Source organism: Oncorhynchus kisutch, linkage group LG25 (genome assembly GCF_002021735.2).
Source record: "Oncorhynchus kisutch isolate 150728-3 linkage group LG25, Okis_V2, whole genome shotgun sequence".
In the NCBI taxonomy this organism is placed as follows: domain Eukaryota; kingdom Metazoa; phylum Chordata; class Actinopteri; order Salmoniformes; family Salmonidae; genus Oncorhynchus; species Oncorhynchus kisutch.
The window spans coordinates 43,573,166-43,599,186 of NC_034198.2; the positions used below are offsets into that span (position 1 = coordinate 43,573,166).

The window sequence follows — 26,021 nt, forward strand, 5'->3', positions numbered from 1 at the left end:
TGGACAACTACAAATACCTAGGTGTCTGGTTAGACTGTACTCTCCTTCCAGACTCTCATTAAGCATCTCTAATCCAAAATTAAATCTAGAATCGGCTTTCTGTTTCGCAACAAAGCCTCCTTCCCTCATGCTACCAAACATACCCTCGTAAACTGACTATCCTGCCGACTTCGGCGATGTCATTTACAAAGTAGCCTCCAACACTCTACTCAGCAAATTAGATGTCTTTCTTATTGCCATCCGTTTTGTTACCAAAGCCCCATATACTATCTACCACTGCAACCTGTACGCTCTCGTTGGCTGGCCCTCGCTACATATTCGTCGCCAAACCCACTGGCTCCAGGTCATCTGTTATTTTACCAGGTAAGTTGACTGAGAACACGTTCTCATTTGCAGCAACAACCTGGAGAATAGTTACAGGGGAGAGGAGGGGGATGAATGAGCCAATTGTAAACTGGGGATTATTAGGTGACCGTGATGGTTGAGGGCCAGATTGGGAATTTTGCCAGGACACCGGGGTTAACACCCCTACTCTTACGATTACTGCCATGGGATCTTTAATGACCTCAGAGAAGCAGGACACCCATTTAACGTCCCATCCGAAAGACGTCACCCTACACAGGGCAGTGTCCCCAACCACTGGGGCATTGGGATTTTTTTTTAGACCAGAAGAAAGAGTGCCTCCTACTGGCCCTCCAACACCACTTCCAGGAGCATCTGGTCTCCCATCCAGGAACTGACCAGGAAGCAAGTCAGCAGTGGTATGCAGGGTGGTATGCTGCTGGCTACCATCTGCGCGTCTATCACTCCAGTGTTAATGCTAAATTATTTCACCTCTATGGCCTTACCTCCTACTATTCTACATTTGCACACAATTGTTTATTCCATGTGTCACTCTGTGTTGTTGTTTTTGTCGCACTGCTTTGCTTTATCTTGGCCAGGTCGCAGTTGTAAATGAGAACTTGTTCTTAACTGGCCTACTTTGTTAAATAAAGGTGAAATAAAAATCTAAAATGGTTTACCAAGTGAACCACCTGGTTAAATAATAAAGGTGAAATAAAAAAATAAATGTTGAATATTTGGTGCCCCAACAATGAAGTTTTAAGTAAATACCAAAAAAAAGTAAGAAATAAAAGTATTATATAAAATATTATTTGCATTTGAGCCATTTTCTTTTGCTAGTTATAGCCGAATGTTAAATAGTTTACATTTGAATCTGGTTGTTTGGTCACCTGCAGATTCATAGATCACAGATTCATGCAGTATATGAACGTCATGAGTTGGGATTATCGTTAGTTGTTTGCCAAGCTAGCTAGCTACATGTATTAGTTAACAAAAGACTCCACTATGCAAGTATCCATTATCGTTAGTTGTTTGCCAAGCTAGCTAGCTACATGCATAGTGGAGTCTTTTGTTAACTAATACAAGTATCCATTATCGTTAGTTGTTTGCCAAGCTAGCTAGCTAGCTACATGTATTAGTTAACAAAAGACTCCACTATGCAAGTATCCATTTGAATAGAATGTTCATGATATCACTGCAAAGAGATGGCCGCCTCGCTTCGCGTTCCTAGGAAACTATGCAGTTTTTTGTTTTTTTTACGTGTTATTTCTTACACTAGTACCCCAGGTCATCTTAGGTTTCATCACATACAGCCGAGAAGAACTACTGAATATAAGATCAGCGTCAACTCACCACCAGTACGACCAAGAATATGTTTTTCGCGATGCGGATCCTGTGTTCTGCCTTACAACCAGTGCCACTGGATGGTTCCCATGCAGCGACCCAAAAAAACGACTCAGAAAAAGAGGGAAACGAAGCGGTCTTCTGGTCAGACTCCGGAGACGGGCACATCGTGCACCACTCCCTAGCATTCTTCTTGCCAATGTCCAGTCTCTTGACAACAAGGTTGATGAAATCCGAGCAATGGTAGCATTCCAGAGGGACATCAGAGACTGTAACGTTCTCTGCTTCACGGAAACGTGGCTCACTGGAGAGACGCAATCCGAAGCGGTGCAGCCAGCGGGTTTCTCCACGCATCGCGCGGACAGAAACGAACATCTTTCTGGTAAGAAGAGGGGCGGGGGCGTATGCCTTATGGCCAACGTGACATGGTGTGATGAAAGAAACATACATGAACTCAAATCCTTCTGTTCACCTGATTTAGAATTCCTCACAATCAAATGTAGACCGCATTATCTACCAAGAGAATTCTCTTCGATTATAATCACAGCCGTATATATCCCCCCCCAAGCAGACACATCGATGGCTCTGAACGAACTTTATTTAACTCTCTGCAAACTGGAAACGATTTATTCGGAGGCTGCATTCATTGTAGCTGGGGATTTTAACAAGGCTAATCTGAAAACAAGACTCCCTAAATTTTATCAGCATATCGATTGCGCAACCAGGGGTGGAAAGACCCTGGATCATTGTTACTCTAACTTCCGCGACGCATATAAGGCCCTGCCCCGCCCCCCTTTTGGAAAAGCTGACCACGACTCCATTTTGTTGATCCCTGCCTACAGACAGAAACTAAAACAAGAAGCTCCCACGCTGAGGTCTGTCCAACGCTGGTCCGACCAAGCTGACTCCACACTCCAAGACTGCTTCCATCACGTGGACTGGGAGATGTTTCGTATTGCGTCAGCCAACAACATTGACGAATACACTGATTCGGTGTGCGAGTTCATTAGAACGTGCGTTGAAGATGTCGTTCCCATAGCAACGATTAAAACATTCCCCAACCAGAAACCGTGGATTGATGGCAGCATTCGTGTGGAACTGAAGGCGCGAACCACTGCTTTTAATCAGGGCAAGGTGTCTGGTAACATGACTGAATACAAACAGTGCAGCTATTCCCTCCGCAAGGCTATCAAACAAGCTAAGCGCCAGTACAGAGACAAAGTAGAATCTCAATTCAACGGCTCAGACACAAGAGGCATGTGGCAGGGTCTACAGTCATTCACGGACTACAGGAAGAAACCCAGCCCAGTCACGGACCAGGATGTCTTGCTCCCAGGCAGACTAAACAACTTTTTTGCCCGCTTTGAGGACAATACAGTGCCACTGACACGGCCTGCAACGAAAACATGCGGTCTCTCCTTCAATGCAGCCGAAGTGAGTAAGACATTTAAACGTGTTAACCCTCGCAAGGCTGCAGGCCCAGACGGCATCCCCAGCCGCGCCCTCAGAGCATGCGCAGACCAGCTGGCCGGTGTGTTTACGGACATATTCAACCAATCCCTATACCAGTCTGCTGTTCCCACATGCTTCAAGAGGGCCACCATTGTTCCTGTTCCCAAGAAAGCTAAGGTAACTGAGCTAAACGACTACCGCCCCGTAGCACTCACATCCGTCATCATGAAGTGCTTTGAGAGACTAGTCAAGGACCATATCACCTCCACCCTACCTGACACCCTTGACCCACTCCAATTTGTTTACCGCCCAAATAGGTCCACAGACGATGCAATCTCAACCACACTGCACACTGCCCTAACCCATCTGGACAAGAGGAATACCTATGTGAGAATGCTGTTCATCGACTACAGCTCGGCATTCAACACCATAGTACCCTCCAAGCTCGTCATCAAGCTCGAGACCCTGGGTCTCGACCCCGCCCTGTGCAACTGGGTACTGGACTTCCTGACGGGCCGCCCCCAGGTGGTGAGGGTAGGCAACAACATCTCCTCCCCGCTGATCCTCAACACTGGGGCCCCACAAGGGTGCGTTCTGAGCCCTCTCCTGTACTCCCTGTTCACCCACGACTGCGTGGCCACGCACGCCTCCAACTCAATCATCAAGTTTGCGGACGACACAACAGTGGTAGGCTTGATTACCAACAACGACGAGACGGCCTACAGGGAGGAGGTGAGGGCCCTCGGAGTGTGGTGTCAGGAAAATAACCTCATACTCAACGTCAACAAAACTAAGGAGATGATTGTGGACTTCAGGAAACAGCAGAGGGAACACCCCCCCCATCCACGTCGATGGAACAGTAGTGGAGAGGGTAGCAAGTTTTAAGTTCCTCGGCATACACATCACAGACAAACTGAATTGGTCCACTCACACAGACAGCATCGTGAGGAAGGCGCAGCAGCGCCTCTTCAACCTCAGGAGGCTGAAGAAATTCGGCTTGTCACCAAAAGCACTCACAAACTTCTACAGATGCACAATCGAGAGCATCCTGGCGGGCTGTATCACCGCCTGGTATGGCAACTGCACCGCCCTCAACCGTAAGGCTCTCCAGAGGGTAGTGAGGTCTGCACAACGCATCACCGGGGGCAAACTACCTGCCCTCCAGGACACCTACACCACCTGATGCTACAGGAAGGCCATAAAGATCATCAAGGACATCAACCACCCGAGCCACTGCCTGTTCACCCCGCTGTCATCCAGAAGGCGAGGTCAGTACAGGTGCATCAAAGCTGGGACCGAGAGACTGAAAAACAGCTTCTATCTCAAGGCCATCAGACTGTTAAACAGCCACCACTAACATTGAGTGGCTACTGCCAACACACTGTCAATGCCACTGACTCTACTCCAGCCACTTTAATCATGGGAATTGATGGGAAATGATGTAAATATATCACTAGCCACTTTAAACAATGCTACCTTATATAATGTTACTTACCCTACATTATTCATCTCATATGCATACGTAGATACTGTACTCTATATCATCGACTGCATCCTTATGTAATACATGTATCACTAGCCACTTTAACTATGCCACTTTATATACTGTACTCGATATCATCTACTGTATCTTGCCTATGCTGCTCTGTACCATCACTCATTCATATATCCTTATGTACATATTCTTTATCCCCTTACACTGTGTATAAGACAGTAGTTTTTTTGGGAATTGTTAGTTAGATTACTTGTTCGTTATTACTGCATTGTCGGAACTAGAAGCACAAGCATTTCGCTACACTCGCATTAACATCTGCTAACCATGTGTATGTGACAAATACATTTGATTTGATTTGAAGTCTGAGCTGTCAACTGTGGGACCTTGAAAAGACAGGTGTGTGCCTCCCCAAATCACGTCCAATCAATTTAATTTACCACAGGTGTTGTGGAAACATCTCAAGGATGATCAATGGAAACAAGATGCACCTGAGCTCAATTGTGAGTCTCACATCAAAGGGTCTGAGTACTTATGTACAGTTGAAGTCGGAAGTTTACATACACCTTCACCAAATACATTTAAACTCCCTGTCTTAGGATCACCACTTTATTTTAAGAATGTGAAATGTCAGAATAATAGTAGAGAGAATGATTATTTCAGCTTTTATTTCTTTCATCACATTCCCAGTGGGTCAGAAGTTTACACACTCAATTAGTATTTGGTAGCATTGCTTTAAATTGTTTAACTTGGGTCAAACATTTCAGGTAGCCTTCCACAAGCTTCCCACAATATGTTGGGTGAATTTTGGCCCATTCCTCCTGACAGAGCTGGTGTAACTGAGTCAGGTTTGTAGGCCTTCTTGCTCGCACCCACAAATCTTCTCTGGGATTGAGGTCAGGGCTTTAAAATGGCCACTCCAATACCTTGACTTTGTTGTCCTTAAGCCATTTTGCCACAACTTTGCTTGGGGTCATTGTCCATTTGGAAGACCCATTTGTGACCAAGCTTTAACTTCCTGACTGATGTCTTGAGATGTTGCTTCAATATGTCCACATAATTTTCCATCCTCATGAATCCCTCGATTTTGTGAAGTGTACCAGTCCCTCCTGCAGCAAAGCACCCCCACACCATGATGCTGCCACCCCCGTGCTTCACAGTTGGGATAGTGTTCTTCAGCTTGCAAGCCTCCCCTTTTTCCTCCAAACATAACAATGGTCATTATGGCCAAACAGTTCTATTTTTGTTTCATCAGACCAGAGGACATTTCTACAATCTTTGTCCCCATGTGAAGTTGCAAACCTCAGCCTGGCTTTTCTATTGCGGTTTTGGAGCAGTGGCTTCTTCCTTGCTGAGAGGCCTTTCAGGTTATGTCGATATAGGATTAGTTTTACTGTGAATATAGATACTTTTGTACCTGTTTCCTCCAGCATCTTCACAAGATCTTTTGCTGTTGTTCTGGGTTTGATTTGCATTTTTCGCACCAAAGTAGGTTCATCTCTAGGAGACAGAACGCGTTTCCTTCCTGAGCGGTATGTCGGCTGCATGGTCCCATGGTGTTTATACTTGCGTACTATTGTTTGTACAGATGAACGTAGTACCTTCAGGCGTTTGGAAATTGCTCCCAAGGATGAACCAGACTTGTGGAGGCCTACAATTTTTTTTCTGAGGTCTTAGCTGATTTATTTTGATTTTCCCAAGATGTCAAGCAAATAGGTACTGAGTTTGAAGGTAGGCCTTGAAATACATCCACAGGTACACCTCCAATTGACTCAAATGATGTCAATTAGCCCATCAGAAGCTTCTAAAGCCATGACATAATTTTCTAGAATTTTCCAAGCTGTTTAAAGGCACAGTCAACTTAGTGTATGTAAACGTCTGACCCACTGGAATTGTGATACAGTGAAATAATCTGTATGTAACAATTGTTGGAAAAATTACTTGTATCATGCACAAAGTAGTTGCCAAAACTATAGTTTGTTATACGTAATTTGTGGAGTGGTTGAAAAGCAAGTTTTAATGACTCCAACCTAAGTGTATGTAAACTAGTTTTAATGACTCCAACCTAAGTGTATGTAAACTAGTTTTAATGACTCCAACCTAAGTGTATGTAAACTAGTTTTAATGACTCCAACCTAAGTGGATGTAAACTAGTTTTAATGACTCCAACCTAAGTGAATGTAAACTAGTTTTAATGACTCCAACCTAAGTGTATGTAAACTAGTTTTAATGACTCCAACCTAAGTGTATGTAACTTATTGTGCCCTAAATGTATGTAACTTATTGTGGGAAGCTGGTGGAAGGCTACCCGAAACGATTGACCCAAGTTAAACAATTTAAAGGCAATGCTACCAAATACTAATCGAGTGTATGTAAACTTCTGACACACTGGGAATGTGATGAAAGAAATAAAAGTTTAAATAAATCATTCTCTCTACTATTATTTGACATTTCACATTCTTAAAATAAAGTGGTGATCCTACCTGACCTTAAACAGGGAATTTTTACTAGGATTAAATGCCAGGAATTGTGAAAAACTGAATGTAAATGTATTTGTCTAAGGTGGATGTAAACTTCTGACTTCAACTGTGTATAAATATATATTACGTTATACAGGTAAGTCAATAAAGGACTAATTGTTTTTTTATAAAGATGACATAGCAAACATAATAAACACCAATAATCAACTACATGCTTGATGTGTACTGAACCTACCACCCGTTATAAATTGCAATGCGCCATCGTCTGTCCCAATGGCTTCAAAACAGTTGCTGCTGAATTTATATAAACAACATTGCCATCGTCATATAGAGGACATAGTCAGTAATCAGAATGAATGTTGACAGATGTTTACTATAGAACACTAATTTATATAAACAACATTGCCATCGTCATATAGAGGACATAGTCAGTAATCAGAATGAATGTTGACAGATGTTTACTATAGAACACTAATTTATATAAACAACATTGCCATCGTCATATAGAGGACATAGTCAGTAATCAGAATGAATGTTGACAGATGTTTACTATAGAACACTATTGGAATTCTTCATTTCTTCACTCATCCATATGCTTTTTGAAAGTATCTTTTCATCAATCCAGATGTCCAGATATTTATAGGATCAATGAGGGCACCATCCACATAAATCATCACCTTTTACGTAATCTGGAACGTAACTTGGTTTTACCTGCATTAAGTACCAATTTCAGTTCAACAAAGGCTTTCTGCAGTAGAGGCAGATTGAAGTTATTTGATAAGGTATTGTTTTGCTCCTCTTTATCAAGGAATCCAATAACTCCAGGCGGTATTGGAGTCAGTGTTGTCACCTTATTTGTGGTTCTTGATGTGTTGGGTTCCTTCTCAGGTACCTGTATGGGTTTGAGGAATACTGCACCTCCTGCGTCATCACTTTCCGTATGGACCTACCCCTGAAGCAGCCCAAGGCGGAGGGGGAGAGTGGGGAGGCATGGTCAGGGGGAGCCACTTCCATCCCCCCTGTAGCCTCCTCCAGCTGTGGAGAGGAACAGAAGCAGAATGTATCTGAGAAGTCCTCAGCGAGCTCAGAGACCAGCAGCGCTCAGCCTGACATCTACAAGGTCTCTGTCTCTCTCACGCTCTCACTCTCTCTGTCTCTCTGTCTCAAATCAATTCAAAGGTTGTTTTTTTGGAATGGGAAACTCCTGAGTGACGCAGCAGTCTAAGGCACTGCATCTCAGTGCTAGTGGTGTTACTACAGACCCTGGTTCGATTCCAGGCTGTGTCACAACTGCCCGTGATTGGGAGTCCCATAGGGCATCGCACAATTGGCCCAATGACGTCCAGGTTTGGCCAGGATTAGCTGTCATTGTTAATAAGAACTGGCCTTAATAAATAAAGATAAAATAAAAAGTAAACAAGTGTTTACAAAGCAAGTGAAGTAGATCATTTATTTTAGTTTTTGTTTATTATCAGAAATTAACAGTTACACAGAAATTTCTAAAGAATAGAGATTTTTCACATTTTATAAAATTGGCTATACACTGAGTGCACCAAACATTAGGAATACCTGCTCTTTTGACATACTGACCAGGTAAATCCAGGTGAAATCTATGATCCCTTGATGTCACTTGTTAAATCAACATCAATCCGTATAGATGAAGGGGAGGAGTCAGGTTAAAGAAGGATTTTAAAGTCTTGGGACAATTGAGACATGGATTGTATATATACAGTGCCTTTGGAAAGTATTCAGTCCCCTTGACTTGTTCTACATTTTGTTGCTTTACAGCCTTATTCTAAAATTGATTAAATAAATAAAAATCCTCATCAATCTACACACAATACCCCATAATGACAAAGCAAAAACATGGCTTTAGAAATTTTACCAAATGTATTTAAAATAAAAAACGGATACCTTATTTACATACGTATTCAAACCCTTTGCTATGAGACTCGAAATTGAGCTCAGGTGCATCCTGTTTCCATTGATCATCCTTGAGATGTTTCTACAACTTGATTGGAGTCCACCTGTGGTTAATTCAATTGATTGGACATGATTTGGAAAGGCACACTCCTGTCTATTTAAAGGTCTCACAGTAGTCAGTGCATGTCAGAGCAGAAACCAAGCCATGAGGTCGAAGGAATTGTCCGTAGAGCACCGAGACAGGATTCTGTTTGCATAGATCTGGGGAAGGGTACCAAAACATTTCTGCAGCATTGAAGGTCCCCAGAACACAGTGCCCTCCATTCTTAAATGGAAGAAGTTCGGAACCACTAACACTCTTCCTAAAGCTGGCCAGCCTGGCTAAACTGAGCAATCGGGGGAGAAGTGCCTTGGTCAGGGAGGTGACCAAGAATCCAATGGTCACTCTGACAGAGCTCCAGAGTTCCTCTGTGGAGATGGGAGAACCTTCCAGAAGGACAACCATCTCTGCAGCACTCCACCAATCAGGCCTTAATGGTAGTTGGCAGACGGAAGCCACTCCTCAGTAAAAGGCACATGACAGCCCGCTTGTAGTTTGCCAAAAAGCACCTAAAGGACTCTGACTATGAGAAACAAGATTATCTGGTCAGATGAAACCAAGATTGAACTCTTTGGCCTCAATGCCAAGTGGTACGTATGGAGGAAACCTGGCACGATCCCTACGGTGAAGTATGGTGGTGGCAGCATGTGGGGACCTTGGCCACTCGAGCCACAGCCTTTTCACCCCGCTACCATCTAGAAGGCGGATGGAAACCCTGGACTGGGTTAATGAGCGGTTTCCTTCCTCTCCGGAAACTGAGTTAGTAAGGACGCCTGTATCTTTGTAGTGACTGGGTGTAATGATTCTCCGTCGAAAGTGTAATTAATAACTTCACCATGCTCAAAGGGATATTGAATGTCTGCCTTTTTTTTACCCAACTACTAATAGGTGCCTTTCTTTGTCTCTGTTGTTGAACCTGTTTGAAATTCAGTGATGAGGTAGTCATTACAATAATCATGTTAAACATTAAGCAACGTATTATGTGACTTGTTAAGCAAATTTGTGACCCATTTCAGGAATCCAGCCATATGTCACAAGCCACAGGAGAGCCATTTTTTGTTTCTTTTTAAAAAACTTTCATGTGCCTTAATGACAAACTTGTATGCCATCTGTAAATACGAATACATTTGTTCAATTACGAGCCTAGTTGGTTAAGCCACAGAAAAAGTCAGCAACCTTCCCACTAGCCATGATTGGCTGAGATAATGAGTGGGCTGGACATGCCGAAAGAGGAGTTCAGATTGGCCTGCCATATAGAGGGCTTCTGTCTATTTGAGCTGGTCAGTCTGTTGGTAATTCTGTCAAACGGATTTTTAAAACATGTATAATGTAGTGGAGCTGCATAAGTGTTGATCTCCACTTTCTGGAGGATCGAGTTTTGAAACCAGTGTAATTAGAGTAAAGATGGCTAAAGAGATGGAGAAAACACCTGTCTCCGGAATACATCTTCAAACTTAGGGCATCCGTGACAGGGAGACTCACCCACCATGTATGATGATGTAAGATAGCTAGCTACATTTTCAGATATGACACGTTTCTAATTTTGACAGAAGTTTAATTTCAGGCTAAAGTGTACTGTTAGCTAGCTGACGGTAGCTAGCTGGCTCCATAGCTAACATTAAGTGTATGATGTTATTATTGTTATTTATTCAGCCGTGTCTGTCTGGAGCTCACTGGTGCAGGAAACTCTTAGGGCCCAGAATATTTTATACAATGTTTCAAGTTTCTTGCAGAAAGGCCAAATGTAGCCAATGATTAATAGAATATTTATTTTTATCAGGCTATTTTCTACCTGCAGACTACAATGTTTTTATTTGTTGTCTTTATGTAGGCTATTTTTACATAGTTGGCAGTGGCAATAGATACTTTTAGACTTTTATCATTTTAATTTAGATATCATTTTGATTTCCCACATGACAAATGATTTTGAGATGCAAAGATGTTATTATAAATGAAATGAAACTGCTCAAATGAAAACCAGAACAGCAGATCAGTAGATGTTAAGATACATTGTCACTTGACAAGAAACAGGGTGCAGACCCTTGGTGTAGTCTATTACCGGCAAGCTTTGTGAGCATAACGGCAGAATCTGTAAAGGCATCAGCAGTGGAAGGTCTGGTGGGGGTACAGTTTATTTTTATTTTCTTCTTGATTTCTGGCTCCCTCTTGAGTCATGTTTGCCTTATTTCATCAAACAGTGTGCTTAAAGCATCCCACAAGCGCAATGCGTATAGTTGATTTGATTAAAACACAGTCATGTTTGGCACTAACACCCATGGAAGCTCTGCTTCTATCTCCTAAGACACAACAGACATGGAAGCTCTGCTTCTATGACATGAAAGACATGAAAGCTCTGCTACTAGCTCCTAAAACATCAAATACACATATTTAGCAGATGTTATTGTGGGTTTAGCGAAATACTTGTATTCCTAGGTCCAACAGTGCAGTAGTATCTTAACAATCCACAACAGTACACACAACCTAAAAGTAAAATAATGGGACGGCAAATTGAAGTGAGTCTAGGGGGTCAGGTAAGGTAGAGGTGATATGATCCTTAACTAGCCTCTCAAATCACTTCATGATGACAGAAGTGAGTGCTACGGGGTCATTTAGTTCAGTTATCTTTGCCTTCTTGGGAACAGGAACAATGGTGGCCATCTTGAAGCATGTGGGGGACAGTAGACTGGGATAGGGAGAGATTGAATATGTCCGTAAACACTACAGTAGAAATGACAACACAATATACAGAAACTATGATGATAACTTAATAAGGCACTTTGATAGGATGTACACATGTCCAAAGCTATAAAATGAATGTATCCTGTAGTAATTTGGGCTTCATCTGATAGTGGGCCTTTTTGTTTTTTATCCAAATATGTGACTGACCGCCTCAATTTGGTCTTATGGCGCTAAATTTGAAATTGTGTTTTTAAAATTGGATAAAAGTAAATACTCAGAGCTAGAAAATGTTACGTCTGTATATCATACACTACAGTTGAGGAGCATTGGGAAAGTAATTCTGCTTTGAAAGTTGATAAACTTGTAACCTCACTTTTGAGAAAACGGCACTTGATTGTTTTGGTACCTAGTGGAGAGCTCTTCTTTGTCTACACCCATTCAGCATCGCTCACACCCTCTTAAGCTTTAGCCCCACCCATCTCTTAAGCTTTAGCCCCACCCATCTCTTAAGCTTTAGCCCCACCCATCTCTTAAGCTTTAGCCCCACCCATCTCTTAAGCTTTAGCCCCACCCATCTCTTTAAGGATTCACATGAGGCCATGTGCTAAACATTCACTATATCAAATAACATCTAGGTTTATTTGTCACTCACAGGATACAGAAGGTGTAAACGGTACAGTGAAGTGGTTACTAACATAGCAGCAATATCAGAAACAGAAGGTGTCCAGATACAATATTTGTATCATTATTAGATGACGTTTACCAGACACACTGGTCTAAATGGATGGGTCATGTGAAGGAAATGATATAACCACCAGCCACATCTAGCTAAGTGGATGGGTCTCTGTTGTCTAGACATGTACACATGTTCATGACATACTATAGATGGCCATAACCCCCCCCCCCCCCCCACATCTAGCTAGGTGGATGGGTCTCTGTTGTCTAGGCATAATCGATGATGGTAATCACCTCCAAATACACCTGGCTAACTTGATGGGTCATGGAATTATCTGACAAAGTGGAGTATTTTGTTTAGACATGCAGCTAGCTAGCTAAATAATGAACCATAATACCAACTCATACAACTACCAACACAAACATTGCCATGGCTGTAGTATGACTCTGCAGGTAGCTAGCTAACATTAGGTTATAACTAGCAATGCAAATGGTTTTCTGATTTGAATAATATTACTACACAGATAATATACGTAACGTTAGCGAGCCAGCAAGTTAACATTTACTAGCTAACTAGCAGGAATTTAAATCTTTAAATTGTTCAACTCCATTTGGAAGTATAATCCACTGTTTGAAGAGGCGTGCCAGAACGGGAATTCATTACGCGTATTCCAGCCACCTAAACAAACACTTTACAGATGAAATTCTCCAGAAATGAACCTGGCAAACCTAGGTCACAGACCAAAGAGCGGCATTACTCTCTCCCTGGTGCAAACAGACACCCCTTTTCTCCCAATCAGCCCACATTATTTAAAGATACAGCATTTGACAGAGCATTCAATGAAAATAATAAACATTAAGTTCATAGACCAGACATACCCTTATTGTCAGTTGCTAAAACACATTCTTTACATACCATTTATGGTGTTTTAACCTTTAGTTAGATGACCATGAATGTTTTCCACTTTAGATGGGCTTATATGTGTAACATTTGTTACGGGATGATTGTTAAACAGGATATGATGCAATAAGATGATTTATAAACAGGATATGATGTAATACGATTATTTATAAACAGGATATGATGCAATAAGATTTATAAACAGGATATGATGCAATAAGATGATTGTTAAACAGGATATGATGCAATAAGATGATTGATAAACAGGATATGATGTAATAAGATGATTGATAAACAGGATATGATGCAATAAGATGATTTATAAACAGGATATGATGTAATAAGATGATTGATAAACAGGATATGATGTAATAAGATGATTGTTAAACAGGATATGATGTAATAAGATGATTGATAAACAGAATATGAAGTAACAGCACCATGTCACCCCCCACAGGAGGAGAAGACTGAGCTGACCAAGGACAAACCTGAGGCAGAACCTTTGAAGCCTGTGCAGCGGATGGCTGAAAGGGAAGGTGATGATGACAATGAGGAAGAAGATGATTATCACAAGCATGAGTCTGATGATGAAGACTGGCCTTCATTTGCTTGCCTCAGAGTGAAGCTGGAACCTTACGATGAGGAGCAGGAGGAAGGGAAGGAGGAGGACATCTCTGGCTCTGGGTAGGTGGTTCTCTCTTCCTGGGGCTGGGAAGGAGGAGGACATCTCTGGGTAGGTGGTTCTCTCTCCCTGGGACTGGGAAGGAGGAGGACATCACTGGGTAGGTGGTTCTCTCCCTGGGACTGGGAAGGAGGAGGACATCTCTGGCTCTGGGTAGGTGGTTCTCTCTCCCTGGGGCTGGGAAGGAGGAGGACATCTCTGGGTAGGTGGTTCTCTCTCCCTGGGACTGGGAAGGAGGAGGACATCTCTGGGTAGGTGGTTCTCTCTCCCTGGGACTGGGAAGGAGGAGGACATCACTGGGTAGGTGGTTCTCTTTCCCTGGGGCTGGGAAAGAGGAGGACATCTCTGGCTCTGGGTAGGTGGTTCTCTCTCCCTGGGGCTGAGAAGGAGGAGGACATCTCTGGCTCTGGGTAGGTGGGGCTGGGTAGGAGGAGGACATCTCTGGCTCTGGGTAGGTGGTTCTCTTTCCCTGGGGCTGGGAAGGAGGAGGACATCTCTGGGTAGGTGGTTCTCTCTCCCTGGGACTGGGAAGGAGGAGGACATCACTGGGTAGGTGGTTCTCTTTCCCTGGGGCTGGGAAAGAGGAGGACATCTCTGGCTCTGGGTAGGTGGTTCTCTCTCCCTGGGGCTGAGAAGGAGGAGGACATCTCTGGCTCTGGGTAGGTGGGGCTGGGTAGGAGGAGGACATCTCTGGCTCTGGGTAGGTGGTTCTCTTTCCCTGGGGCTGGGAAGGAGGAGGACATCTCTGGGTAGGTGGTTCTCTCCATGGGGCTGGGAAGGAGGTGGACATCTTTGGGTAGGTGGTTCTCTCTCTACGGCTTGGGTATCAGGCAGTACGTTTGAGCGTTGCACAATTCTGGAAACTATCCTCAAATTCCTGACTTGTCCGTAAATCCTGGTTGGAGAATCCCCGACCAGGATTTCTTGATAAACCTGGGGATTTCGGGCATGTTTCTGGGACCCTAGTGATGATATCGTAAGGATTTCTCTACTTGTGGAACTCTTCAGCTGATGGGGAATGATGCCCAATGTGTTCCAATAATAGACCCATCTCATATCATTCAGTACTGGATTCATAAACTAAACGTCCAATGATTGTAGTACATTGACAATAATAATTGAGAGGTCCTAGAACTGAGCACTGATGAACACCTGATTTAATTTGACCAAATAATGGTACACGTGGTACACACACATACTGTATCCGTACTCAGTATCTATGCAAAAAATAGCACTTTACATTGAAATGTTCAAATATTTAAAATTTCACCCTTGATACTTATGTAGCCTTAAGTTAATGGCATAATACCTTAGGCAATCCCTGTCAGCTAAAGAGTTGTGTCTGAGTCTGCAAGCTGGCTTCATTGGGTGGTTGACCGTCTTTAACCACTGTTAACCTGCTGTAGACAGGCAGCGTCCCTCCTGGACCCTGGCTGAGCTCTGCTCTACTGCCCCTCTATTACCCTGGCTGAGCTCTACTCTACTGCCCCTCTATTGCCCTGGCTGAGCTCTGCTCTACTGCCCCTCTATTACCCTGGCTGAGCTCTGCTCTACTGCCCCTCTATTACCCTGGCTGAGCTCTGCTCTACTGCCCCTCTATTACCCTGGCTGAGCTCTGCTCTACTGCCCCTCTATTACCCTGGCTGAGCTCTGCTCTACTGCCCCTCTATTACCCTGGCTGAGCTCTGCTCTACTGCCCCTCTATTACCCTGGCTGAGCTCTGCTCTACTGCCCCCATATTACCCTGGCTGAGCTCTGCTCTACTGCCCCTATATTACTCTGGCTGAGCTCTGCTCTACTGCCCCTCTATTACCCTGGCTGAGCTCTGCTCTACTGCCCCTCTATTGCCCTGGCCGAGCTCTGCTCTACTGCCCCTCTATTGCCCTGGCTGAGCTCTGCTCTACTGCCCCTCTATTGCCCTGGCTGAGCTCTGCTCTACTGCCCCTCTATTACCCTGGCTGAGCTCTACTCTACTGCCCCTCTATTGCCCTGGCTGAGCTCTACTCTACTGCCCCTCTACCCTCTATTGCCCTGGCTGAGCTCTACGCTACTATTCTACTGCCCCTCTACCCTCTATTGCCCTGGCTAAGCTCTACTCTACTGCCCCTCTACCCTCTATTGCCCTGGCTGAGCTCTACGCTACTATTCTACTGCCCCTCTACCTCTATTGCCCTGGCTGAGCTCTACTCTACTGCCCCTCTACCCTCTATTGCCCTGGCTGAGCTCTACTCTACTGCCCCTCTACCCTCTATTGCCCTGGCTGAGTTCTATTCTACTTCCCCTCGACCCTCTATTGCCCTGGCTGAGTTATTTTCTACTGCCCCTCTACCCTCTATTGCCTTGGCTGAGTTCTTTTCTACTGCCCCTCTACCCTCTATTGCCCTGGCTGAGTTCTTTTCTACTGCCCCTCTACCCTCTATTGCACTGGCTGAGTTCTATTCTACTGCCCCTTTACCCTTCTATTGCCCTGGCTGAGTTCTATTCTACTGCCCTTCTACCCTCTATTGCCCTGGCTGAGCTCTACTCTACTATTCTACTGTCCCTCTATCCTCTATTGCCCTGGCTGAGCTCTACTCTACTGGCCCTCTACCCGCTGTGCCGTTACTGTGCCCCTCTAGTGATGTCGCTGTGCCCCTCTAGTGATGTCGCTGTGCCCCTCTAGTGATGTCGCTGTGCCCCTCTAGTGATGTCGCTTTGGCTGCTCAGTCAGCTAGCTAGTCAGCTAGCTAGTCAGTCAGCTAGCTAGTCAGTCAGCTTGCTAGTCAGTCAGCTAGCTAGCTAGTCAGTCAGTCAGCTAGCTAGTCAGTCAGTCAGTCAGCTAGCTAGTCAGTCAGTCAGTCAGTCAGCTAGCTAGTCAGTCAGTCGGCTTGCTAGTCAGTCAGTCGGCTTGCTAGTCAGTCAGTCGGCTTGCTAGTCAGTCAGTCGGCTTGCTAGTCAGTCAGTCGGCTTGCTAGTCAGTCAGTCGGCTTGCTAGTCAGTCAGTCGGCTTGCTAGTCAGCTAGCTAGTCAGTCAGCTAGCTAGCTAGTCAGCTAGCTAGTCAGTCAGCTAGCTAGTCAGCTAGCTAGTCAGTCAGCTAGCTAGTCAGCTAGCTAGTCAGTCAGCTAGCTAGTCAGCTAGCTAGTCAGTCAGCTAGCTAGTCAGTCAGCTAGTCAGTCAGCTAGCTAGTCAGCTAGCTAGTCAGTCAGCTAGCTAGTCAGTCAGCTAGCTAGTCAGTCAGCTAGCTAGTCAGTCAGCTTGCTAGTCAGTCAGCTAGCTAGTCAGTCAGCTAGCTAGTCAGCTAGCTAGTCAGTCAGCTAGCTAGTCAGTCAGCTAGTCAGTCAGCTAGTCAGTCAGCTAGCTAGTCAGTCAGCTAGTCAGTCAGCTAGCTAGTCAGTCAGCTAGCTAGTCAGTCAGCTTGCTAGTCAGTCAGCTAGCTAGTCAGTCAGTCAGTCAGCTAGCTAGTCAGCTAGCTAGTCAGTCAGTCAGTCAGCTAGCTAGTCAGTCAGTCAGCTAGCTAGTCAGTCAGTCAACTAGCTGGTCAGTCTACTGCCCCTCTACCCTCTATTGCCCTGGCTGAGCTCTACTCTACTGCCCCTCTACCCTCTATTGCCCTGGCTGAGCTCTACTCTACTGCCCCTCAGAGCTCTACTCATATCTACATGTACTTACTACCTCAATCAGCCTGACTAACCGGTGTCTGTATATAGCCTCGCTACTGTATATAGCCTCGCTACTGTATATAGCCTCTCTACTGTATATAGCCTCTCTACTGTATATAGCCTCTCTACTGTATATAGCCTCACTACTGTATATAGCCTCACTACTGTATATAGCCTCTCTACTGTATATAGCCTCTCTACTGTATATAGCCTCGCTACTGTATATAGCCTGTCTACTGTATATAGCCTGTCTACTGTATATAGCCTCGCTACTGTATATAGCCTCACTACTGTATATAGCCTCTCTACTGTATATAGCCCCTCTCTACTGTATATAGCCTCTCTACTGTATATAGCCTCACTACTGTATATAGCCTCTCTACTGTATATAGCCTCTCTACTGTATATAGCCTCTCTACTGTATATAGCCTCTCTACTGTATATAGCCTCTCTACTGTATATAGCCTCTCTACTGTATATAGCCTCTCTACTGTATATAGCCTCGCTACTGTATATAGCCTCGCTACTGTATATAGCCTCGCTGACTTTAGCCCTCTCTACTGGATATAGCCTCTCTACTGTATATAGCCTCTCTACTGTATTATAGCCTCTCTACTGTATATAGCCTCTCTACTGTATATAGCCTCTCTACTGTATATAGCCTCTCTACTGTATATAGCCTCTCTACTGTATATAGCCTTCTACTGTATATAGCCTGTCTACTGTATATAGCCTCACTACTGTATATAGCCTCTCTACTGTATATAGCCTCTCTACTGTATATAGCCCTCTCTACTGTATATAGCCTCGCTACTGTATATAGCCTGTCTACTGTATATAGCCTCTCTACTGTATATAGCCTCGCTACTGTATATAGCCTCTCTACTGTATATAGCCTCTCTACTGTATATAGCCTCTCTACTGTATATAGCCCTCTCTACTGTATATAGCCTCTCTACTGTATATAAGCCTCTCTACTGTATATAACCTCTCTACTGTATATAGCCTCTCTACTGTATATAGCCTCTCTACTGTATATAGCCTCTCTACTGTATATAGCCTCTCTACTGTATATAGCCTGTCTACTGTATATAGCCTCTCTACTGTATATAGCCTCTCTACTGTATATAGCCTCTCTACTGTATACAGCCTCTCTACTGTATATAGCCTCTACTGTATACAGCCTCACTACTGTATACAGCCTCTCTACTGTATATAGCCTCTCTACTGTATATAGCCTCTCTACTGTATATAGCCTCTCTACTGTATATAGCCTCTCTACTGTATATAGCCTCACTACTGTATACAGCCTCTCTACTGTATATAGCCTCTCTACTGTATATAGCCTCTCTACTGTATATAGCCTCTCTACTGTATATAGCCTCTCTACTGTATATAGCCTCGCTACTGTATATAGCCTCTCTACTGTATATAGCCTCTCTACTGTATATAGCCTCTCTACTGTATAGAGCCTCTCTACTGTATAGAGCCTCTCTACTGTATATAGCCTCACTACTGTATATAGCCTCTCTACTGTATATAGCCCCTCTACTGTATATAGCCTCTCTACTGTATATAGCCTCTCTACTGTATATAGCCCCTCTACTGTATATAGCCTCTCTACTGTATATAGCCCGTCTACTGTATATAGCCTCTCTACTGTATATAGCCTCTACTGTATATAGCCTCTCTACTGTATATAGCCTCTCTACTGTATATAGCCTCTCTACTGTATATAGCCTCTCTACTGTATATAGCCTCTACTGTATATAGCCTCTACTGTATATAGCCTCTCTACTGTATATAGCCTCTCTACTGTATATAGCCTCTCTACTCTATATAGCCTCACTACTGTATATAGCCCTCTACTGTATATAGCCTCTCTACTGTATATAGCCTCTCTACTGTATATAGCCTCTCTACTGTATATAGCCCCTCTACTGTATATAGCCCCTCTACTGTATATAGCCTCTCTACTGTATATAGCCTCTCTACTGTATATAGCCTCTCTACTGTATAGAGCCTCTCTACTGTATAGAGCCTCTCTACTGTATAGAGCCTCTCTACTGTATATAGCCTCTCTACTGTATATAGCCTGTCTACTGTATATAGCCTGTCTACTGTATATAGCCTCTCTACTGTATAGAGCCTCTCTACTGTATAGAGCCTCTCTACTGTATATAGCCTCTCTACTGTATATAGCCTCTCTACTGTATATAGCCTCTCTACTGTATATAGCCTGTCTACTGTATATAGCCTTCACTACTGTATATAGCCTGTCTACTGTATATAGCCTCACTACTGTATATAGCCTCTCTACTGTATATAGCCTCTCTACTGTATATAGCCTCTCTACTGTATATAGCCTCTCTACTGTATATAGCCTGTCTACTGTATATAGCCTCTCTACTGTATATAGCCTCTCTACTGTATATAGCCTCTCTACTGTATATAGCCTGTCTACTGTATATAGCCTCACTACTGTATATAGCCTCTCTACTGTATATAGCCTCTCTACTGTATATAGCCTCTCTACTGTATATAGCCTCTCTACTGTATATAGCCTCTCTACTGTATATAGCCTCTCTACTGTATATAGCCTCTCTACTGTATAGCCTCTCTACTTATAGAGCCCTCTACTGTATATAGCCTCTCTACTGTAATATAGCCTCTCTACTGTATATAGCCTCTCTACTGTATATAGCCCTCTACTGTATATAGCCCCTCTACTGTATATAGCCTCTCTACTTATATAGCCTGTCTACTGTATATAGCCTCACTACTGTATATAGCCTCTCTACTGTATATAGCCTCTCTACTGTATAGAGCCTCTCTACTGTATATAGCCTCTCTACTGTATATAGCCTGTCTACTGTATATAGCCTCACTACTGTATATAGCCTCTCTACTGTATATAGCCTCTCTACTGTATAGAGCCTCTCTACTTTATATAGCCTCTCTACTGTATAGAGCCTCTCTACTGTATAGAGCCTCTCTACTGTATATAGCCTCTCTACTGTATATAGCCTCTCTACTGTATATAGCCTCTCTACTGTATATAGCCTCTCTACTGTATATAGCCTCTCTACTGTATATAGCCTGTCTACTGTATATAGCCTCTCTACTGTATATAGCCTCTCTACTGTATAGAGCCTCTCTACTGTATAGAGCCTCTCTACTGTATAGAGCCTCTCTACTGTATAGAGCCTCTCTACTGTATATAGCCTCTCTACTGTATATAGCCTGTCTACTGTATATAGCCTCACTACTGTATATAGCCTGTCTACTGTATATAGCCTCACTACTGTATATAGCCTCTCTACTGTATATAGCCTCTCTACTGTATATAGCCTCTCTACTGTATATAGCCTGTCTACTGTATATAGCCTCACTACTGTATATAGCCTCTCTACTGTATATAGCCTCTCTACTGTATATAGCCTCTCTACTGTATATAGCCTGTCTACTGTATATAGCCTCACTACTGTATATAGCCTCTCTACTGTATATAGCCTCTCTACTGTATATAGCCTCTCTACTGTATATAGCCTCTCTACTGTATATAGCCTCTCTACTGTATATAGCCTCTCTACTGTATATAGCCTCTCTACTGTATATAGCCCTCACTACTGTATATAGCCTCTCTACTGTATATAGCCTCTCTACTGTGTATAGCCTCTCTACTGTATATAGCCTCTACTGTATATAGCCCCTCTACTGTATATAGCCTCTCTACTGTATATAGCCTGTCTACTGTATATAGCCTCACTACTGTATATAGCCTCTCTACTGTATAGAGCCCTCTCTACTGTATAGAGCCTCTCTACTGTATAGAGCCTCACTACTGTATAGAGCCTCACTACTGTATATAGCCTGTCTACTGTATATAGCCTCACTACTGTATATAGCCTCTCTATGGTATATAGCCTCGCACTACTTATATAGCCTCTCTTCTGTATATAGCCTCACTACTGTATATAGCCCTCTCTACCTGTATATAGCCTCACTACTGTATATAGCCTCTCTACTGTATATAGCCTCTCTACTGTATATAGCCTCTCTACTGTATATAGCCTCTCTACTGTATATAGCCTCTCTACTGTATATAGCCTTTCTACTGTATATAGCCTCTCTACTGTATATAGCCTTTCTACTGTATATAGCCTCGCTACTGTATATAGCCTCTCTACTGTATATAGCCTCTCTACTGTATATAGCCTCTCTACTGTATATAGCCTCTCTACTGTATATAGCCTCACTACTGTATATAGCCTCTCTACTGTATATAGCCTCACTACTGTATATAGCCTCTCTACTGTATATAGCCTCTCTACTGTATATAGCCTCTCTACTGTATATAGCCTTTCTACTGTATATAGCCTCTCTACTGTATATAGCCTTTCTACTGTATATAGCCTCGCTACTGTATATAGCCTCTCTACTGTATATAGCCTCTCTACTGTATATAGCCTCTCTACTGTATATAGCCTCTCTACTGTATATAGCCTCTCTACTGTATATAGCCTCTACTGTATATAGCCTCTCTACTGTATATAGCCTCGCTACTGTATATAGCCTCTCTACTGTATATAGCCCCTCTACTGTATATAGCCACTACTGTATATAGCCTCTCTACTGTATATAGCCTCTCTACTGTATATAGCCTCTCTACTGTATATAGCCTCTCTACTGTATATAGCCTCTCTACTGTATAGAGCCTCTCTACTTTATATAGCCTCTCTACTGTATAGAGCCTCTCTACTGTATAGAGCCTCTCTACTGTATATAGCCTCTCTACTGTATATAGCCTCTCTACTGTATATAGCCTCTCTACTGTATATAGCCTCTCTACTGTATATAGCCTCTCTACTGTATATAGCCTCTCTACTGTATATAGCCTGTCTACTGTATATAGCCTCTCTACTGTATATAGCCTCTCTACTGTATATAGCCTCTCTACTGTATAGAGCCTCTCTACTGTATAGAGCCTCTCTACTGTATAGAGCCTCTCTACTGTATAGAGCCTCTCTACTGTATATAGCCTCTCTACTGTATATAGCCTGTCTACTGTATATAGCCTCACTACTGTATATAGCCTGTCTACTGTATATAGCCTCACTACTGTATATAGCCTCTCTACTGTATATAGCCTCTCTACTGTATATAGCCTCTCTACTGTATATAGCCTGTCTACTGTATATAGCCTCACTACTGTATATAGCCTCTCTACTGTATATAGCCTCTCTACTGTATATAGCCTCTCTACTGTATATAGCCTGTCTACTGTATATAGCCTCACTACTGTATATAGCCTCTCTACTGTATATAGCCTCTCTACTGTATATAGCCTCTCTACTGTATATAGCCTCTCTACTGTATATAGCCTCTCTACTGTATATAGCCTCTCTACTGTATATAGCCTCTCTACTGTATAGAGCCTCACTACTGTATATAGCCTCTCTACTGTATATAGCCTCTCTACTGTGTATAGCCTCTCTACTGTATATAGCCTCTACTGTATATAGCCCTCTACTGTTATCGCCTCTCTACTGTATATAGCCTGTCTACTGTATATAGCCTCACTACTGTATATAGCCCTCTCTACTGTATAGAGCCTCTCTACTGTTAGAGCCTCTCTACTGTATAGAGCCTCACTACTGTATAGAGCCTCACTACTGTATATAGCCTGTCTACTGTATATAGCCTCACTACTGTATATAGCCTCTCTATGTATATAGCCTCACTACTGTATATAGCCTCTCTCTGTATATAGCCTCACTACTGTATATAGCCTCTCTACTGTATATAGCCTCACTACTGTATATAGCCTCTCTACTTGTATATAGCCTCTCTACTGTATATAGCCTCTCTACTGTATATAGCCTCTCTACTGTATATAGCCTTTCTACTGTATATAGCCTCTCTACTGTATATAGCCTTTCTACTGTATATAGGCCTCGCTACTTATATAGCCTCTCTACTGTATATAGCCTCTCTACGGTATATAGCCTCTCTACTGTATATAGCCTCTCTACTGTATATAGCCTCTCTACTGTATAAGCCTCACTACTGTATATAGCCTCTACTACTGTATATAGCCTCTCTACTGTATATAGCCTCTCTACTGTATATAGCCTCTCTACTGTATATAGCCTCTCTACTACTGTATATAGCCTCTCTACTGTATATTAGCCTTCTACTGTATATAGCCTTGCTACTGTATATAGCCTCGCTACTGTAATCTAGCCTCTCTACTGTATATAGCCTCTCTACTGTATATCCTCTCTACTGTATATAGCCTCTCTACTGTATATAGCCTCTCTACTGTATATAGCCTCTACTGTATATAGCCTCTCTACTGTATATAGCCTCGCTACTGTATATAGCCTCTCTACTGTATATAGCCCCTCTACTGTATATAGCCACTACTGTATATAGCCTCTCTACTGTATATAGCCTCTCTACTGTATATAGCCTCTCTACTGTATATAGCCTCTCTACTGTATATAGCACTACTGTATATAGCCTCTCTACGGTATATAGCCTCTCTACTGTACATAGCCTCTCTACTGTATATAGCCTCTCTACTGTATATAGCCTCTCTACTGTATATAGCCTGTCTACTGTACATAGCCTCTCTACTGTATATAGCCTCACTACTGTATATAGCCTCTCTACTGTATATAGCCTCACTACTGTATATAGCCTCACTACTGTAGATAGCCTCTCTACTGTATATAGCCTCTCTACTGTATATAGCCTTTCTACTGTATATAGCCTCTCTACGGTATATAGCCTCACTACTGTATATAGCCTCACTACTGTATATAGCCTCTCTAATGTATATAGCCTCTCTACTGTATATAGCCTCTCTACTGTATATAGCCTCTCTACTGTATATAGCCTCTCTACTGTATATAGCCTCTACTGTATATAGCCACTACTGTATATAGGCCTCTCTTACTGTATATAGCCTCTCTACTGTACATAGCCTCTCTACTGTATATAGCCTCTCTACTGTATATAGCCTGTCTACTGTACATAGCCTCTCTACTGTATATAGCCTCACTACGGTATATAGCCTCTCTACTGTATATAGCCTCACTACTGTATATAGCCTCCTACGGTATATAGCCTCTCTACTGTATATAGCCTCTCTACTGTATATAGCCTTTTCTACTGTATATAGCCTCTCTACTGTATATAGCCTCACTACTGTATATAGCCTACCTACTGTATATAGCCTCTCTAATGTATATAGCCTCTCTACTGTATATAGCCTCTCTACTGTATATAGCCTCTCTACTGTATATAGCCCTCACTACTGTATATAGCCTGTCACTGTATATAGCCTCTCTACTGTATATAGCCCCTCTACTGTATATAGCCTCTCTACTGTATATAGCCTCTCTACTGTATATAGCCTCTCTACTGTATATAGCCTCTCTACTGTATATAGCCTCTCTACTGTATATAGCCTCTACTACTGGTATATAGCCTCTCTACTGTATATACCTCTCTACTGTATATAGCCTCTCTACTGTATATAGCCTCACTACTGTATATAGCCTGTCTACTGTATATAGCCTCACTACTGTATATAGCCTCTCTACTGTATATAGCCTCTCTACTGTATATAGCCTGTCTACTGTATATAGCCTCTCTACTGTATATAGCCTCTCTACTGTATATAGCCTCTCTACTGTATATAGCCTCTCTACTGTATATAGCCTCTCTACTGTATATAGCCTCTCTACTGTATATAGCCTGTCTACTGTATATAGCCTCACTACTGTATATAGCCTCACTACTGTATATAGCCTCTCTACTGTATATAGCCTCACTACTGTATATAGCCTGTCTACTGTATATAGCCTCACTACTGTATATAGCCTCACTACTGTATATAGCCTCTACTGTATATAGCCTCTCTACTGTATATAGCCTCTCTACTGTATATAGCCTCTCTACTGTATATAGCCTCTCTACTGTATATAGCCTCTCTACTGTATATAGCCTCTCTACTGTATATAGCCTCTCTACTGTATATAGCCTCTCTACTGTATATAGCCTCTCTACTGTATATAGCCTCTCTACTGTATATAGCCTCTCTACTGTATATAGCCTCTCTACTGTATATAGCCTCACTACTGTATATAGCCTCTCTACTGTATATAGCCTCACTACTGTATATAGCCTCTCTACTGTATATAGCCTCTCTACTGTATATAGCCTCTCTACTGTATATAGCCTGTCTACTGTATATAGCCTCTCTACTGTATATAGCCTCACTACTGTATACAGCCTCTCTA

The 26,021-nt window shown here is 42.9% G+C and overlaps 1 protein-coding gene across 1 annotated transcript in view; it reads left to right on the forward strand.

Annotated features, from left to right (window-relative positions):
- The window catches only part of LOC109885876 (AT-rich interactive domain-containing protein 4B), a 239,422-nt gene that overhangs the window by 117,826 nt on the left and 95,575 nt on the right, over nucleotides 1-26,021 (forward strand). The window contains exons 15-16 of the mRNA XM_031804853.1: nucleotides 7,999-8,230; nucleotides 13,846-14,072. Coding sequence (XP_031660713.1) covers nucleotides 7,999-8,230; nucleotides 13,846-14,072 — 459 coding nt within the window. The remainder of the gene's footprint in view (nucleotides 1-7,998; nucleotides 8,231-13,845; nucleotides 14,073-26,021) is intronic.